Source organism: Podarcis cretensis (assembly GCF_951804945.1).
Source record: "Podarcis cretensis genome assembly, chromosome: 1".
Taxonomy (NCBI): Eukaryota; Metazoa; Chordata; class Lepidosauria; order Squamata; family Lacertidae; genus Podarcis; species Podarcis cretensis.
The window spans coordinates 31,594,972-31,612,750 of NC_137170.1; the positions used below are offsets into that span (position 1 = coordinate 31,594,972).

The following is a 17,779-nucleotide window of genomic DNA, read 5'->3' on the forward strand; positions in this document are numbered from 1 at the left end:
AACTCTGTTCCCCTCTTTCATTCTAATTCAATAATTTGTGGTTTGCTAAAACTGCAAAGCTGGTTTCACCTAATTCAGTGTCATAGTTTGCACTGTAGGTAGCCGTGTTGGTCTGGCGCAGTTGAAATAAATAAAAAATTAAAAAATTGTCCAGTAGCACCTTAGGGACCAACTAAGTTTGTTCTGGGTGTGCATACACACTTCCGTGTGCATGCACACTTCTTCAGATACCTTTGCAGAGATTGTTCAAATCAGATACTGAGTTGGGACATCACGTGAAACTATGGTTTAACAAAGTCAAGCTTTGTGTTTAGGCATAGGAAAGAAGGAAGGAGGCAGCCATGATTTGTTGGGAAACCATCATTATGTATGAATAAGTTTCTGCGCTGTACTCTGTAAAATTCTGACCTGAAGCAGCGCGAGAATAAAATCTTACAAAATATGTAGCCATACTGCAAGCAAACAAGCAATCTCTTTCCACAATGTCCCAGCCTGAGTTCCACAAGTGCAGAAAGATTGACTTACCTCATTTGGATGTTAGGAATACAGAAGAAAAAAAAAAGTACAGGAAGTACTTGTTTATAACCTAAAATGTATCAACATCTTAGCACTGTATACCACAACCTGCGTAAAGAATGTGAGCAGTCATTCCATCAGCCTCAAATTCACTACGCAGGCTTTTCTGATTAACACCCATCATCCTTAATTAGGATTGCCATATTTCAAAAAGTGAACATCTGGACACAAAAGTTTTTGAGCTTTTTTGCCCAAAGCTGATGAGCTTTCAGCAATTTCCACCCTGATGCTGTTTACAAGGGCCAAATACTGTCTATGTCCAAAAAATTCCATACTTCTGGCAACCCTAGCTTAATCTGCACAGACGATACCAATTCCTGTACGGATCATCCATACAGCTCCTGTAGTGCCAAACTATTGTGTTGGAGATGCCTCTTTTGCTAAAGTATCTTTCACACCATGCTCAGACTGAGCACTAGGGGAATTTGACATCTGGATGGAGACTTGCCAAGAATTAAAAAGAACACATGTCATGGTTAGCAGGAGATCTTTATTTAATGTATTATGCAAGCTGCTCTCTAAACAGCATTTTCTAAAATAAATTCCAGAAGCACAACATAGCATGTCACTGGCCCCAAAAGGCGTTTGCAAAGGCCTTGAGAATGAAAGACTTGCCAAAAACTTGATTCACCCACAAGCGACTTCTGTGTAGTCAAGAAGCCTTATAGAGATAGCAAGGAGTATAACTTCTGTAGAAGGGAAGTGCCTGCTATATTACAAAACTGGCATAAGGATGCCCAATCATTTGAAGACAGGACATGTTCCTGCTCAGAATAGTTGTCCTTTAGCAAGTTTCCAGAGCTTACTCATATGAGCAGCTTCATGGAGTTAAAAGAAATAAAAGGGAAGTGAGCAAACTTAGAATAAACCCTACATAACAATAAACCCTCACACATAGAGGCCAAGTTCTATGTAAGATGGAAAACATGTCACTGGAATTTACTGCTCCAGACTGCAGACTGCCTACACGATGAATTCTCCTCACAAAAGAAATCCTTTTACCAGTCAATTCACAGGAAGAGGAACATACCTTAAAAGGGCATCTCCTCCTACCCCCGTACGGGACGTAGGAAATTCATGGCTACAGCATTCCCAACAGGTAACTAAGCAACTTCATATTGGAAACCTAATGGAGAATCTACCACCTTCCAAAGCAGTCTGTTCCACAGATGGATGTTGAAGTTCTTCCTAAATTTTGGTCAAATTGCCCCTTCCTATCATTTGAACCTGTTTGTTTAGGTACTACCTTCTGGGGCAACAGAAATCAAATGTGCTCCATCATTTAGATCTATCTTCAATGTTTCAAGGTAGCATTCACATTGCCTCTTTTCCATGCTAAAAATACTCAGCACCATCAACCTTCAGATGTAGGACTTGATCCCAAGGCCCCTTACTATCTTTGTCACCCTGCGCCAGACACAATCCAGTTTTTCTTCTGCCCAAATGTACGTGGTTATTATTTTTTACATGGAGAGAACATTTTTGGCATGAAGAAAGCATTCAATCATGAGCGCCTCCATCTGAGTCTGTAGCACTACAGCTCAGTCTCAGGTTTTGCCACCTCCATGAGAAACAGGCCTCAATGCAAGCACTTATTCTAAGCTCTTCCACTCTGAAATCAGAAACGCTACATGAATTGATGCAAAGCCTTGGATATCTCAAATTGTGATATGACTGACATATTACATACAGATTAAAATAAGCATTCACAAAATACTGCAAAAATAACACAAAGTCCAACCGTAGTACAGTACCTGCAAAACAGAGTTCCCATGAGTTCACCGGACAACTGCATTTGGATTCACAAATCAATGTGTCTAAGGAAATGTGAGAATTAAGGTTCTGCTGTAGAAAACAAATGAGGGAGGGAAATAGGTGGACAGCAAGTTCCCACCCACACCTTTCAATTGTAAAGAATGTTTTTATGTTCCTTTTCAGGAATTTGGTTACAAAGGCAACTAACTGGTTGCCTCTCCCAGGCATGAAGCTGTTGTTTAAAAGATAAATGCTTGGCAACATGACATATGCAGAGCAGTGTGGCTAGGCCAGAAAGTAGGCCCTGGCTAAGTAGCTCTGCATGGGGCTTGTCAATGGTATTTGGCCCAAACATGATATGCATCCAGCTCCATTACTCTAGGCAAAATTTTCAGCCTGGGCTGGCCCCTTCCCCATTTGCACTATACAGATACAATAGGTCAGCATGGAGATTTTCGCAGCATTGCTTCCAGTTTAATGCTAAAGTGCCAAAGGTAAGCGCAAACATCCAGTTACAACTGAAAGCAGCCTATTATGTGCATTTGGCTCCTAGATATGCAATGCCAGGCTGCAATGTTGAGGGTGAGGGATATTAGGGAGTGTTTCTGATGCTCCTCTTGCCATGTGTGAGCTCCGTGAAGCTATATGCACAGGGCAGTTGCCCTAAGCGGCAAGCTGCTTTAGATACTGCTTCTCCTTGTTGGTTTATCTACATGCCATTGGCAAAAACTGCCTGTGGTAGCAAAACCAACGCATGCTGAAGCCCAATGCAGAAGTCAGAGCATATAGGACTGCTCACATGGATACATGCAGCAAGTTTAGAGCATCATGCACGTGGCAGCTGTTGAAAAGCCACTCTTATGAGCCACAGATATTCACCAGCACACTGCATCTGATCCCAGAAATTGCATATAACCATTATGCCTGGTAGCCATTGACAAGACTTTTACTCCATTAATTTGTCTAATGCCATCTAAAGTTGTATAAGCTACTGGCCATCATAACTCTTGGCAGCAAATTCCATAAATTCTGCACAGAACAAAGACTTTTGGGGAGAAGGGGGGTAGAAGAAGAGGAGTTTGGATTTGATATCCCGCTTTATCACTACCCTAAGGAGTCTCAAAGCGGCTAACAATCACCTTTCCCTTCCTCCCCCACAACAAACACTCTGAGGTGAGTGAGGCTGAGAGACTTCAGAAAAGTGTGACTAGCCCAAGGTCACCCAGCAGCTGTGGAGGAGTGGGGACACGAACCCGGTTCAGCAGATTACGAGTCCACCACTCTTAACCATTACACCACACTGGCACTAGTGTCCCGAATCTGCTAAAAGTTTCACTGAATGCCTCCAAATTCTAGTGTCATAAAGGAGAAACACTTCTTTATCCAGGTTCTCCACACATGCATCAGTTTAGAAGCCTTGTGCATGAAATAAACTTCATTAGATAAGAACAAAAATGGCACCTGATCTAGCAAGAGAGAGATGCACACAGTATCAGCCTATCCCATGCATTGCTCATGGCGATGCTCATCTGGATGTGTGTCCCCATTCACAATATTTATCCAGACCCAATTAACTGGCTAGTTCATCTTTGATGTGGCTGTTGTTGTAGGGAATTAGTAGCCTATGATTATTAGATCTTGTTGTACAGTATAAGTTAAAAGTAACTTGTATCTCCCAAATGAATTGTCACAATGTGAGCAACTATGTTCAGCTGATTACATTATTTTTTTTGGGGGGAGGTCATGCCACAAGCTTGGTATACAGGTTAAAATAAAAAAGAAATACAGTGGTACCTCTGGATGCAACGGGTCATTTTGAGCATCTGCTCATGCGGCGAAACCCAGAAGTAACGCGTTCCGTTACTTCCAGGTCACCGCGGAGTGCAACTCAAAAATGCTCAACCTGAAGCTACTTCAACCCCAGGTATGACTGTACTGAATCCTAGAAACTGATTTGAAGGACTAGAGCAGGGATGTCCAAACTTTTTTCAAAGAGGGCCAGATTTAATGAAGCAAAGGGCCGGGAGGGCTGACCAAAGTGGTTGACCTTTTTTAGGGCTGAAGTTGTTGAGGGTTTGGGGGGATTTTACCCCAGGAAATAAACTGCCACACGGGCTGGATTAAACCGGCCGGATTAGGCCCCTGAAATGGACTTTGGACATGCCTAGACTAGAGAACATGCCTGAATGGACCCACAGTGAAATACAGAAAATCTTTAACTTGTTACATGGTTGTAATTTTTCAAACACTTATATACAGGGTCCTGTGGGTTCCACAATTGTGTGATCATATTATAATAATAATAATAATAATAATAATAATAATAATAATAATAATAATAATTTGGCAGCTGTTACAGATGCCCTCTAGATTCTGTTCACACTTTTACAGCCTCTCGTTGCTTCTACTTTGTTGCTTGCCACCTCCTCCACCTGGTAAAACATGCGTTTTAAAAAGAAATCCATATCCCACATTGCAGTCAGAACTTGGCACAATATGCATTACTTGCATAAATGTATTTTAGTCACAGAATTGAGCTTCTTCTCCTTAAAAGAATATGCATTCCTTTAAAGAAGAATCTGCCCTTTATTCTGTGGAAATTATTGTGTGGAATTCATAAGGTCCGGCTTACATGGTTCACATGCTAAACAATCATCCTATTTGAGTATGTGGCCCATTAAGTATAGCAGTGACTGTACACCTCAATATAAGCATTTTACATTCTTACAAATTATTTCTTTTAAGGGAAATAAAAATCTCAGAGAAGCTCAGTAACAAAGCCACACACTAGCAAGTTTGGGCTACGTTTGAGACACCTTGAAGCAACCAGGTACAGGTTTTTGTTATATTTTACAAGTGTTATATGGGGAAAGCTAGTTTTAAGTGCAAACAAAATAAGGAATTGGTGACGGTGCAACTCATCATCACTTAATGCAACTCAGTTACTGATTCTTTTCATCTGAACCCCATCTTAACCTGTGCTCCAACAACTACTGATTCCGTACTCTAGACACAGAAAAAGCTTTATAAGATATTTGGGACACAGGCTAATGCCTATTGTGCAACATAGGTGTGTCTGTTATGCTACAAAAAACAAGATGGTAGCTCACATTTCATTTACATGGGAGTTTGCCCAGGAGACAGTAACATGAGTAACACAGATGCAATGCATTCATAACGGTGGTGCTCTCCAATGTCTCTCAAGACTTCACCAATCCATTCAAATAAATCTTTGTCTCGTGCATTCTTCACACAGGATTAAAAGGCTCCTTTGCTCAGTCAATTTCAGAGTATTTAGGACTCAGAGCATTTGAAGATCAGAGCTTGTGCCTGGGATACATGGTTGGTGCAAAAGGCTCAGACACAGGCAAGGCATCACTAATGTGACTCTTCTAGTAAGGCATGCGTGAGCTGCTCTGAATTATTTGATAAACCCAGATCAAATTCATTAACACAACCAGAAATGCTCTCCAGGGCTATCATTTTTGTACAGCAAGAACATTTTCTTGTGCCTGTATCACCCTTTCCGTTTTATGAGTTGTAAGGCAAAAATAAGGGAAACATGCTAACCCTTCATCTACATCGAAACAACACTGATTTGCTTCTCATGAGAGGGTCTGTATGCACAGAAGCAAGCCTGATTCCATTTGCTCTGGCCTTAAGAGCGTATGCAAAGCCCCGCTGGATCAGACCAAAGGCCTATCTAGACCAGCATTTCCAGAGGCCAACCTAATGCCTACAGAAAGCCTGCAAGCATAAATCACCCTCTCCTTATACATTCAAGCCAACAGGATCAAAAAAAAAATAATAGTTGACTCTGCGCATGCGTCCCGAGGCACATCTGGAGAAAACAACCCCACAAGGAAGGCTCCAGACAATAATCGAAGGAGGAGGATGATGTGCTCTAATGTAAATAGTGCTAGAAAAATAACATGGTTGTCGGGACTTCTCATTTTGATGCTGGCATCTAGGAATTGGGACTATTTTGCAGCCTCGTTCACATATACTGGAAAAAGGATAGCAATGAAAGAGTTGTTGGGAGAAGGCACCACTCTCTATTATATAACACATCTACATCATAGTGAGTACACTGTAATCAGGAAATGTAGAATAAAACACAGTATGTGCTTCTGAGGACATACTGCCAAAAGGGGAGATTCCTTTTTTATACTGCAGGAAACATCCCAGCTTGAAGACAACAGAGCAAGTGGTTGTCATCCACAAAGGCTATTTTGAAACCACACATCTAAAAGGCTATTCTCATAGCAACTTATGGAGTTCAGGTTACTGTCTCAAATGATTCTTATAATAGTTTCCAAAACAGAAAAAGCTACTGTTGGTAGAGTCCATTTCATTGTCATTCGCTTTAAGGTTATATATTGGAAAGCTTCCTGACATGACAGTCCCATTTTTGCATTCATGGTTCCACTGGCTCATGCAGTAGGATACACAGGAAAGAGAATCGCAAGGAAGGAACCATAATTTAAAAGCAATACTAGGATACCCCAGTGATACAGGAGGAAAAACTGAAACAATAATGCTATATTAAAGTGGGGGGAAGCAAACCTCAAAATACTGACCAACACATTGCTTTTGGAAATGTTCCCAATATAAAATTCAAGTCACCCAGTTCAGATAAAACAGTTTATCCTCTGTTAACCTCCACTCTAGGTCAGGGATCACTGCTGGCTTCTTTTCGGGTCTTATGCTTACAAAAGACACAGGCTCAGCTTCCCCAAAGAACTGCAAATAGAATTTCTCCTATTAAACACAGGACTCTGCTAACAACTGAGATGTGTCTGAGAAATGAAGAGCTTTGCAACAAAGACAGGCACCTGCAATAACCAAATATCATTTTGCATATGCCACCAAGCAGCTTCTGGGGCTAGAAATGAGAGTGCGCGACAAATACTTGCATAGCAATAGCAGGAACACTGGAAATATGGAAAACCCCAACACTGATTATGCATTTTTATATAGATTTACAAACATGATTTGCAGGATGAGTGGGGTAAACATATCATGCTGACAGAGGTGTGTGTATCACATGCTAACACTGAAGAGATAGCTATTGCCGGAAGGAAAATTCTGACGTACTCCAAAGTCCAACATATTAAAAAGCCCAACTAGTTGACAAAGGAAGAGCTGCCTCCATCTAGTGCAGTCAAGGACCATCTCCTGTGGCATTTTCTTAGAAAGCTGCCTGGGGTAGTAGTGCTGCAGCAGCTTGTCTCTGATGAATGGCTTCTGCCTGTTCAGTCAGTTCTGGTGCCTCTGGGAGTGTGGCACAGGCGGGCCTGGGTCTGAAGTATCTATGTGGATGGATAAAGCTGCTGGAACATCACAATAAAAAAGGAAGAGAAATACAATGAACAGGAACATCAAAGCAAGGTACAATTTGCACATCAAATGTTAGGTGCCAAGCCCCACTGTATGCTTCCACTGCCATGACTGCCTATCCTATTTGTTTACTTTCAGCCAGGTTTACAGGGCTCTAAAAGAATAGAATACTATGTAGATTACAAGCATTGTTTCATTTGTTCATTATTTGCATTTCAAAACGCTATGTAGAAAGCCACACCCTCTGCCAATAAATGCCTTGCTCACAGCCAGTGTGCTGCTGAGGAGGGAAGGGGCGGTCGGTCACAATAAAAACACAAAAACATAATCAATGCACCCTCCTCTTTATGCAGACTGCAGGGTGCCATGGGGGTGGGCAGAAAGGGAGAACAGTACCAATTTAAAGCATGTTATGGATAACTCCAGAGCTTCTGAAAACCATTCCTGGTTTCAGCACTAGAGAGCTCCCAGCAGTTAAGACTTTCTTTTGCTCAAACCCAGGAATGGGGAACCCATGGCTCTCCTGATGTTGTTGGACTACAGCTCACATGAGCCCCAGTCAGCACAACCATTGGTCGGGGATGATGGGAATTGTAGTCCAGCAACATCCAGATACTCACCTCTGCTCTTAGCTGTAGAAGTGACCTGACCAAATAAATAGTCCCTGTTCTGTGTTTAATATACACAAGGTTGTGTTTATTCTGCATCAAACGGAAATTTGAATTCTCTGCCCAAACAGCCAAAATTCTGTGATCAGGCTTGGACAAATTGGCACCTGCTTGCTTGCTTTCGATTCTTTATTCTGCTTCTAAAGACCCATGTTTCAAAGAATACGTGATCTGCCACAAACATGCAGTCGGCAGAAAGAAATAACGCATTTTCCTTGTGGAAAAAGTGAAGCAACAACTTTAGGGATAAAGGTGGGAACCTGTCTAAGCACCATTTTAAACTCGTCAGAAATGCAGCCAAACTCTCCTGCTAAAAGAGAAATCAACCTGCACAAAACAAAATGGATGACGTTCACTCGATTGTCACTGAAGCAGCTTGAGCACACCTTGCAGTGTCTACCCATGCTGCAGGAAAGCGGTGGAAAGAAAACTAGCAATCCTTTTATTCGTCCCACTGAAGTGACTGAAATAAATTGAACAAGAATATGTTGCCTAAAAAGCCACTAATGAAACCACCTCCTCCTTGAAGATAGGTGGACCATGAGCAAATGGAAGCCCAGCTGTAAGAGGGTCCAAATGTAACTCACATTCTTATAAGCTGTGGGGAACTGTGAGGCTATGAGACATGCCTAAAACAAGGGAACATAAAACTGTTTCTCAGGTAGATTTGGGAGGTATTTTGAGGGAGCGGGACGGTCTCCAAGTCTAGTTAAGAATTAAATTCTATTGAGCCTGCTTCAATACCCTGCTATTAAGCCTGCATAATATCCTAGGCCTCAACCACTGCCCAGCAATAGAGTAAGTAGAATGCTACCATACTTTCAATTGAGGACTATTTGTGGCATCTGACCCACCCACACAACTGCCACGGGAGCATGTGGAACTGCAAAAGCCCTTGTGCAAGTGTGACTTAGGGTCTCCACGGTGGAGTGGCAACAGTGGTTTATATAATAACCCCATTTTTAGGGATGGCAGCTGCTCTAGAAGCGTGAGGTGGTCACATAGGGTTCTCATGTGTGAACCGTTTCTTAGGGATTGCCAAGGAATTGTAGTTCCAGATTCACCCAGAGTAAGTGGCCATGACCTTGTACAGGTGCCAATACATATATATTAGGTTAAAAGAAAAAACAACCCTCCAGATTGCAGCTTCTGTTGCCAGCACTGGATGCATCTTAAGTGGCCTGACTATCATCATCTAAATTCAGTCAAATTCAACAAAACTTTCTGTAGGTGGGGAGGGGGAGGGGTCTACGACAAAGGAAGATTTGTTGCTGCATGTTTAAGAAAGAAGCTAAATTCATCACAATGACAGGGGAGAGTGTTGGCAGAGATTTGAGCTATTTATTCTTTTAGGAAAATCCTATAAAGAATGACATGAGGAAGCCTCTATCTGCAGTCTTGTTCATCACGGTGGTGAGGAGTCCGATAACAGATGTATGCAGTAGCGTGATTTAGTGCCGGGAGCTGGCCCCTGATGTGTATTAATACAGCGGCAAAGCGGAACGAGCCTCTCTTCATCACTCATCTCTATAAAAGAGGTGGAATCCGAGATGGCCCGATGTTAGGCAGAGCAAGCCCATTTGTTCTGCTGACTGATGGAGCCAGCTCAGGCTGTGTCCTTCACCTCTCTGGGGCACACGGGTTGCATAAAAGGAGTTCACTGAAGCAGGACCTGGTCAACAAGTGAGATGAGAGCTGTTGGGCTCAGCCAGAGATCCGTTTTGGAGGCACGGTCTAGTCCAAATGGGGCATCCTTGCTTGTACAACCCCCCTCGTCTCAGGCCTGGGCCTGAATGGTGACTCACACCAATCTTTCACTGCCAACACAAAAAATCGTCACATGAAGCTAGATCTACAATGAAAGAAAATTGAGTCCAACAAACTAGTCAGAGAGGAAATGTCCAAGTCAGTGCTGATTGAAAGCATGCCAGGGGGTGAAGAATCCTTTGGCCAGAGATGTGAATGCCCCATGTATCACACAAAAACACAGAAAGATATCTTGCTTCTTTGGAATACTGGCTCTCATCTCTCCCCTCACATTCTTTTCTAATAAAGGAGAGGGCCATTTCTAGCTCAGCTGACTGTAAATAGAGGTGGCCAATCTGTGATCTTCAACACACTGCTGGGCTCAAACTCCCATCGTATGCGACCATTAACCATGCTGGCTGGGGGGAAGAGATACACACAGGCAGCCTATATGTCTCTTTCTCTCCACCCTACACTGCGACAATGTCCTCCATCTGAAGGCCCTGGGTTGCTCTGGGTGGATTTGAGCTGACCTGGGGTGATCCAGCGATGCCTCAACCCAATCTAGCTAAATCCCAGGTTGCCCCAAATCGATCTAATTCAGTTCAGGATCCAGCTGCATCCAGTGCACAAACCTGGTTTCAAATTGTTTTGTCTTATGATAACAGTGTATTGTTCATACTTTGGACATCCTTAGGACTGAAAAAAGGCACGATAAAACCATCAATCTAATTAAAGCCACTTGCCAGCTTGGCTGAGGCCATGTCTTTTGCCAGGCACAGGCAAACTCAGCCCTCCAGATGTTTTGGGACTACAATTCCCATCATCCCTGACCACTGGGTCCTGCTAGCTAGGGATGATGGGCGTTGTAGTCCCAAAACATCTGGAGGGCTGAGTTTGCCTATGGCTGTCTTTGGCCCTCAGTGTGGTGCCTTCTTAACACTACCTACCCTGATGCTGGTGCACAGGGGTTTGGCTGTGCTGAGCTTCGGAACAGACAAAATCAGTTTGCAGCGCTTCTGCTTGCTCCAAAGCTCAGCACAACATGCAACACAAATTCAGAGTTCTCTAGCACACACAGAGAACTTCAACGAGTGCAACCACAATATATGGCTGGCTAGTAAATCCATATAAAATTAAGGACCCCTATATTAAAAGAAACCTGGAAAAGTAAAAAAAGTTGCTAGAGAAATTGAGACAGATAGCATTAGAGCACACCAGGAGCTGCCTTTTTTGCCTTCTCGGAGAGAATGAATTTTCACAAAAAGGAACCACAACACAGAAGGAATATTTAATATTGTAATAGTTGTCTGCTCCAGATAATTTGTACGTAACTTGTTCCAAGAAATACAGCAGACAGCAACTGAGTAGTCGCTATCTAACCCTGCATTTATTCCAACTATCACTGCACTTCAGGTTTCTTAGTGCAAGACAGGATCCATAAAATGTTCCTGAGACAACTGCTATGGATAAATGTTTAGCAATACTCTTCTCATTCCACTCACTGCCTCACTGACTGCTCCTCCTTTTTGCTATTCTTTAAGAACTGTGTGCACATTCATATATGCAGAGATCCATGAGCAGACATTCTGCTTGTGTCAGGCCACAAGGCGCACATGCAGATCTGTGTTTCAACAGTTTGTTGCCTCTCTACATACACACCTGCATCATCTGCTGCCTGAGGCAGTCACTTTACTGTAGTTAATTGTAGGGCCAGCCCTATGGTAGATATGCATTGCAAGATTACTACTACCACCCACACCAACATTTTATTTTGTTACTAGAGCCTGTAGGAGTAGTACAAGGGTAGATCTGCCAAAATATGCATTTAGAGTGGAGGAAGCATGCCTGAACAGAACACACACAAAGCTGTGTAGAGACCGGAAACATCAAGGGGCAAAAGATATGGGGGGAAAAACATTAAGATTGGCAATGAAGAAGGCACCAGTGCTAGCAAACCAAGGAACTGGTTCTATTTAATTAATCCTTATTAGTGGATTAATTGCTACCTCATTCTGTCCAAGCATTTGCTAATCAACGGGAGTTTACTTTTTTTGTTAAAATTAATGCTTTTTCTTTAGGGACCAGGAGAAGATATTTCTCTATAACCAGGCCTTTAGCTGATGAGTAGTCTATGGCCTTTTAAATGTGTTTAGGGAGGGGCGAGTTATTGGTTTGCTTTTGTTTTATTACGTATTTTGTGTTCTCATTTTCTATTTTTAAGTTGTGAGCAGCCCTATGATCTTTGGATGAAGGGTGGTATATTATGATGATGATGATGATGATGATGATGATGATGATGGATTATTCTTATGTATGGGTGGCCTTCAATCCAATAACCTACATTTTCTTGGGATACCAGCATACTCCTCTCTCATCCAGAAATGTTGTTTCTTCTGCTTTAAGAAAATAAAGCATACTCTCAAAGCACAAAACAGTTTCTCTCAATGAGTAAGAAGCTCTTTAGGCCAAGTATCAAGACATTGGCACAAGGGAGAAGCCAGCAACCATGTCCTATTTCCTTTAAGCTTCCAAACACTTCACTACTAGTAGTTGCACTGTGTCAACCAGACTTTGCAACTGCTGGCCTCCAGATAGTTTGGACTACAATTCCCATCAACTTTAGGCAGGACAGCCACAGGTCGCAAGGTTGGAAAAGGCTGGGGTAAACTCTGTTTTTTTTTTTGTTTTTTTTAAAGTGATGTTAATGTGCAAAGGAAGGCCAAGTTTTGCAAACTAAATTACATGAGCTAAATTAACATGCATATACTTGGTTGCATGACCAATTCTGCCCCTGCTAGTCACAGAAGGCAGAAGAGCAAGGAAATATTATGAAGCCCTATTCCTGACCATCAGGAGCTGAGTGCCCTCACTGCCTTTTGATTATTATTTTCTAAATATTTTTTGCTGAACTTTTTAACAGCAAGCAAACTGCAGAAAAGCTGCCTTTTGATTATCGTCAGGCATTATCCAGGCATTTCCCAACTGACTGCCACAGTCACAAGTAGTAGAAAATGAACTTTCTGCATCCAGTAGCAAATGTGGCATTTGTGCAATGCAAGTGATACAACCGTGCCCTAGGAAGCCTCTGTATCTCACAGGGGAACAGCTGAAACGGCAGGTCTTTCTTAAAATTCAGATGTTTTCCTGCTCCTTCAAAACAGTAGCCCCCTAAATCATTAACCATTTATACTGAGGTTTAGCCAATTTACCTGAAGTTGGGCTGGAAAGGGAGGCTGTTGCCATTACAGGCTTCCTCTTTCTCTTTATGTCCCTTGAACATGGGGGTCCGAGATGTATATTGGTCTGCCTAAAAAGGAAGAAATAAAGTATAATGATTAAAAAATTAAGGCAACAAACACCATCCTGACAGTCCCTTTATTTATTATTTATTTTTTATAAAATAAATAACAAGAAGGACTTGCTTCATGCACTCACCAACCTCCATGATTTCACTGGCAGCACATAAAGCAGGACACCATACACAGATCTTAAGGTTGATCTGCAGAGGTGGAAACTCCCAACTGCAGGTGACGTTTTACTCTCTTGTCTAATAAGCATTAGGTTGGAACACTAGAATCATCATATTTAGGCTGGCAATAGAGCTCCCTCCACTCCCCCAGAAAAGTGAGCCTTGTTTTCCCCTATGCATAATGCAAACAAGATGGAATTAGGCATCTCAAGGAACCCTCTACAGTGATACCTTGTTTTGAGTCCAGGATCCATTCTGGAGCCCCGGACGCTCCACGAAAGGGATGCTCGCCAAAGTGCCGCTCTGCGCATGCACGAAGAGCAATTTAGAACATCTGTGCATGCGTAAGCGGCAAACCCAGAAGTAACCCGTTCTGGTACTTCCAGGTTTGCCGTGGACGTTCGCCGAAATGGACGGTCGACAGGGCAGATGTTCACGGAGGTATTACTGTACATTAAACAAGCACCCTTCTTGAAATGTACGTTTAATTGCAATTGACCTTCTGAGAGACAGCCATACAAAACATTCCCTTTAGAACAGAAAAGTGTTTCAGGTGAAAAATATGGTCCTTTGTTATTATAATATCAAACTTAGGAATTTCATGAGTTTTCTAAGAACCTCAATTTTCAGGCCTTCTCTGTAGACCCTCAAACTGATAATACAATTGAAGACTCTTGTATTTTCCCCATTTTAGAAAGCAAAATATATGGATTGTACCAATGCAAGGAAGGAAATGTGCTTATTAACTGATCGCCTTGAAAATAATTAGTTCAGCTATCCTCATGCAGAAGGAAACATTCAGTAGAACACACTTCCTATCAAGGGTATTGCTACTGTGACAGTATTCAGCTCAGCTGTTGCAGTTGTACTTACAGTTTCCACTGCAAATACCAGATGCATAAAAGGTGCTTTTTCTAAGCCTTGAGGTACCACCTGGGGCTATTTCTGATGCCTTCAAAGGTCAAAATTAATAGTGAGAACAGAGATCCTTCTCCTCTTTGAAACACCACCAGCCAGCTGGGCACCCAATTCTGATCTGCACATCATAGGTAGAAATCACTACAAGTTGCTCATCCCATCCAGTGAACACAACATCTTTGCATGCAAGGATTAACCCATTGCACAGCACAGAAAAGTGTCCTGGTAACAAATGATAAGCAATTCATTCAAAAAAAATTCCCTATACATGTACTAGAGAGACTGGCAACCAGACTGGCCTATCCAAAATATAACCCTAGGGAGATTATCTTCACCCTCTTCCGCAACAGTCAGCATCAGATGTGCTTTTAACAAAACAACAGCATGGAACCATTGCCATACATGTTCACATTACTCACAGGCAACTTTCAACAGAGGTCTCTATATTTCTTTTCCATTATGCTGGCCACTAGCACCAAAGTCAGTGATTAATACACATACACACACACAATATGGAGTTACCTATGATGATGCAGCACCTGCATTAGGCAGCACAGTAGACACAGATAAAGAAATGGTTTGGTTGTCTAGTTAGTGTCCCTCCTTAAACTACATTTACAATCATTGCCACTGTTTACAACTCTGGGTGTGGGTTTCATAATGTAGGTTGATGGTATATCATGCTGCAGTGAGATTTTCATCTGTGGCCGCCACAGTATGGGCTCTGCTTTAGCACTCTTGATGGGTTATATTTCCTCTGGTGACATGGGCCACATATTAATCCTGTCTTAACTTGGACTTGGCAGATCTCATACTGAGACCAGACTCTTAATAAGACCTGGTCTTAACCAGTCGAAAGAATTGGGACAGGAGGCTTGGCTCTGCTTAGGAAATCTTGAGCTATACTGAGAAATACCATCCCATCCCAAATGGCCAACTAACCAACCACTAAGGCAATGAATGCCCTAAGCCAGGAACGAGGAAGCTCAAGCCCAAGCGCCCAATGTGACCCCTCCCCAGTCATCTAACCGACCCTTCGGACTCTCCTGACATCACTGGCCATGCTCTGTGATTTTGCCTGGCTGAGATGTCTTTGACCTCTGGCAATGCCTTCTGCTTGCCTGGATGGAGAACTGTAACTGCCAACTTTTGCATGGGCAATATATAGCTAAAGTGCGCTTCTGCCCCATGTACCACTGGAATGGGGCCCCCAGAAACCTGCCCAGACTTTAGGCTAAAAAAGCTACTGCTCTAAGCATTTCCAAGGAAAGCAAAGACAGGGAACCTTTATTCTGCCACCTATATTACACGGAAAGCAATAAGTTCAACCTGCTACCTCAATGCAGTTCACATTGGTACTGAGGAGCATATTCTCAATGCCAACTTCTTCATGCTTTCCACTTTTAAAAAGTGCATTGTCAAACAGAAGCTACAACAGACATGGCATGATTAGTAAATGCTTTGTGCTCTTAAAGAGCCGCAATTACAGGCATGTGGAAAGAAGGAAAGCGGTCCCTGAGATGCGCTCTCTCACATGCCTCCCAAGAAGCGGCAGGCCATTAAAATTCCATGATGAAGAATCAAAACAGCCTGGGAACAGCCAGGAGGCAATACAGCAAATTAATACACCAACTATCCCCAAGGAGGATGGCAAAAAGGGAGGGAAAGCGGGGGGGGGGGGGACTCTCGTCACTTTGCAAAATAAAATTATACTACTAATGATAACAGAGTCACCAAACCCACCCACCCTCCCACACCACTTCTAATGATGGGTGTGGAATTCCCAGTGCTGCTTCTGACACTTTGAGAGAAGTCTCATCACATCACAGACAGACAGCTAAAAAGAAAGTCTTGGTATACTACAATTTATACAGCCTTTTAACTACATCTTCCAAGGAACCCTCCATGCAGAGCCTTCTCCTTGACACCAAAAAGCCGCTCCTCGCACACCCATGGCTCTACACTCAGCAATCTGGCTGGCGGCTCTGTTTAAATGAAGCAATGGGTTACAAGACAGTGACTATGCTACCTAGATGAATTTCACCGGAAACCACTAGGGAGGTAAAGAAAACATAGGTTAAGGCAGACAGGTGAAAAAAACAGAATTTGCCTGATAACAGTGCTTCCAATTGCATAATACATTTGTGAAAGGCTTTCCGGAGGCAGACAGTGCTTATAAGAACTGGCAGTTTGAGCAGTAGGGAAATAATTTACCTGGCATAATGCTAGTATGGGCAACGATGGCCCAAGGTGCTGCACTTTTTGAAGGATGCTTTTCTTTCTGCTACATGCCAGAATATTATATCTCATAAGTAATACAGCCTCAATAAGCTTGGAAATTATGGGAGGAATTCACCTTGCGCTAAGCTGATCAGCTGTCATTTCAGCTTGCCTGATGGAATAATTCCCCCATTCCTTCCCCTGAATGATATTCCAGGGGTTCTCCAGACTGACCGCCGCTCACAAGCCAATTTTGGAAAGTGGAGTTCCTTATGCAGGTCCTCCACTGATGGGACTAATTGATTTCCACCCATTAGCAGGGCCCACTCATAAATTACAAGCCCCAAAACATGTTTACTTGCTCACCTAACTGCATATATACACAGATGTCCGTCATCAGAAATACAAAGTAAGACCTAAAGCAGGCATAGGCAAACTCGGCCCTCCAGATATTTTGGGACTACAATTCCCATCATCCCTAGCTAGCAGGACCAGTGGCCAGGGATGATGGGAGCTGTAGTCCCAAAACATCTGGAGGGCCGAGTTTGCCTATGTCTGACCTAAAGCTTAAAAACATCACTTGGAATCAAATTAAATTCACTACCAGAAACTTGACAAGTAGCTATTTACAAGCCAAGCTCAAGGCTCAACCAAGTTTAAGCTACTGGCTTTCATAATCATAACAGAATAAGAGCTGCAGAGAACATTAAGGTTATCTAAGCAAGTTCCTGTCATAACGTAAGGTACTTCCAACCACATACCTCTACAGAGTATGTGTGCCAAATGACAAAAAAATGAACAAGGTACTGAAGCAATAGGTTTAATAAACATTACAAATGGCTCAAAAAGGACAAGACAAGCTACATATTACAGTAGAATTTGCCAACCCAAGTCTGGGTTGTTAAATAATACTGAATCTTTCCATTTTAGCAATGCAAATGAAACCTTCTTGACCCTCTAGCACAGGGATGTCCAACCAGTAGGTCATGATCTACTGGTAGATTCCCCAGCTGATCCTGGTAGATCACGGGATCCTTATCGTGTACAAAAAGTTATGTGGGGAAAGCTAAAAAAAACTCTGTGC

General features: G+C 42.6%; 1 protein-coding gene across 7 annotated transcripts in view; it reads right to left on the minus strand.

The window, feature by feature from the left end:
• Positions 1-1,049: 1,049 nt before the first annotated feature.
• GPATCH2L (G-patch domain containing 2 like) overlaps positions 1,050-17,779 on the minus strand; it is a 37,261-nt gene continuing 20,531 nt past the window's right edge. For 4 of the 7 annotated variants that reach the window (XR_013837851.1, XM_079972553.1, XM_079972550.1 and 1 more), the window contains 2 exons: positions 13,298-13,395; positions 1,050-7,664 (listed from right to left, as the gene is read on the minus strand). Coding sequence is in view for 5 of the 7 variants with exons in the window: in XM_079972553.1 (XP_079828679.1) it covers positions 7,591-7,664; positions 13,298-13,395 (172 nt within the window). In the remaining 2 variants the exon portion in view is untranslated. Of the gene's footprint in view, positions 7,665-9,622; positions 9,867-13,297; positions 13,396-17,779 lie in introns of those variants that run through there. The other 3 variants (XR_013837850.1, XM_079972552.1, XM_079972554.1) reach the window with 2 other exon arrangements.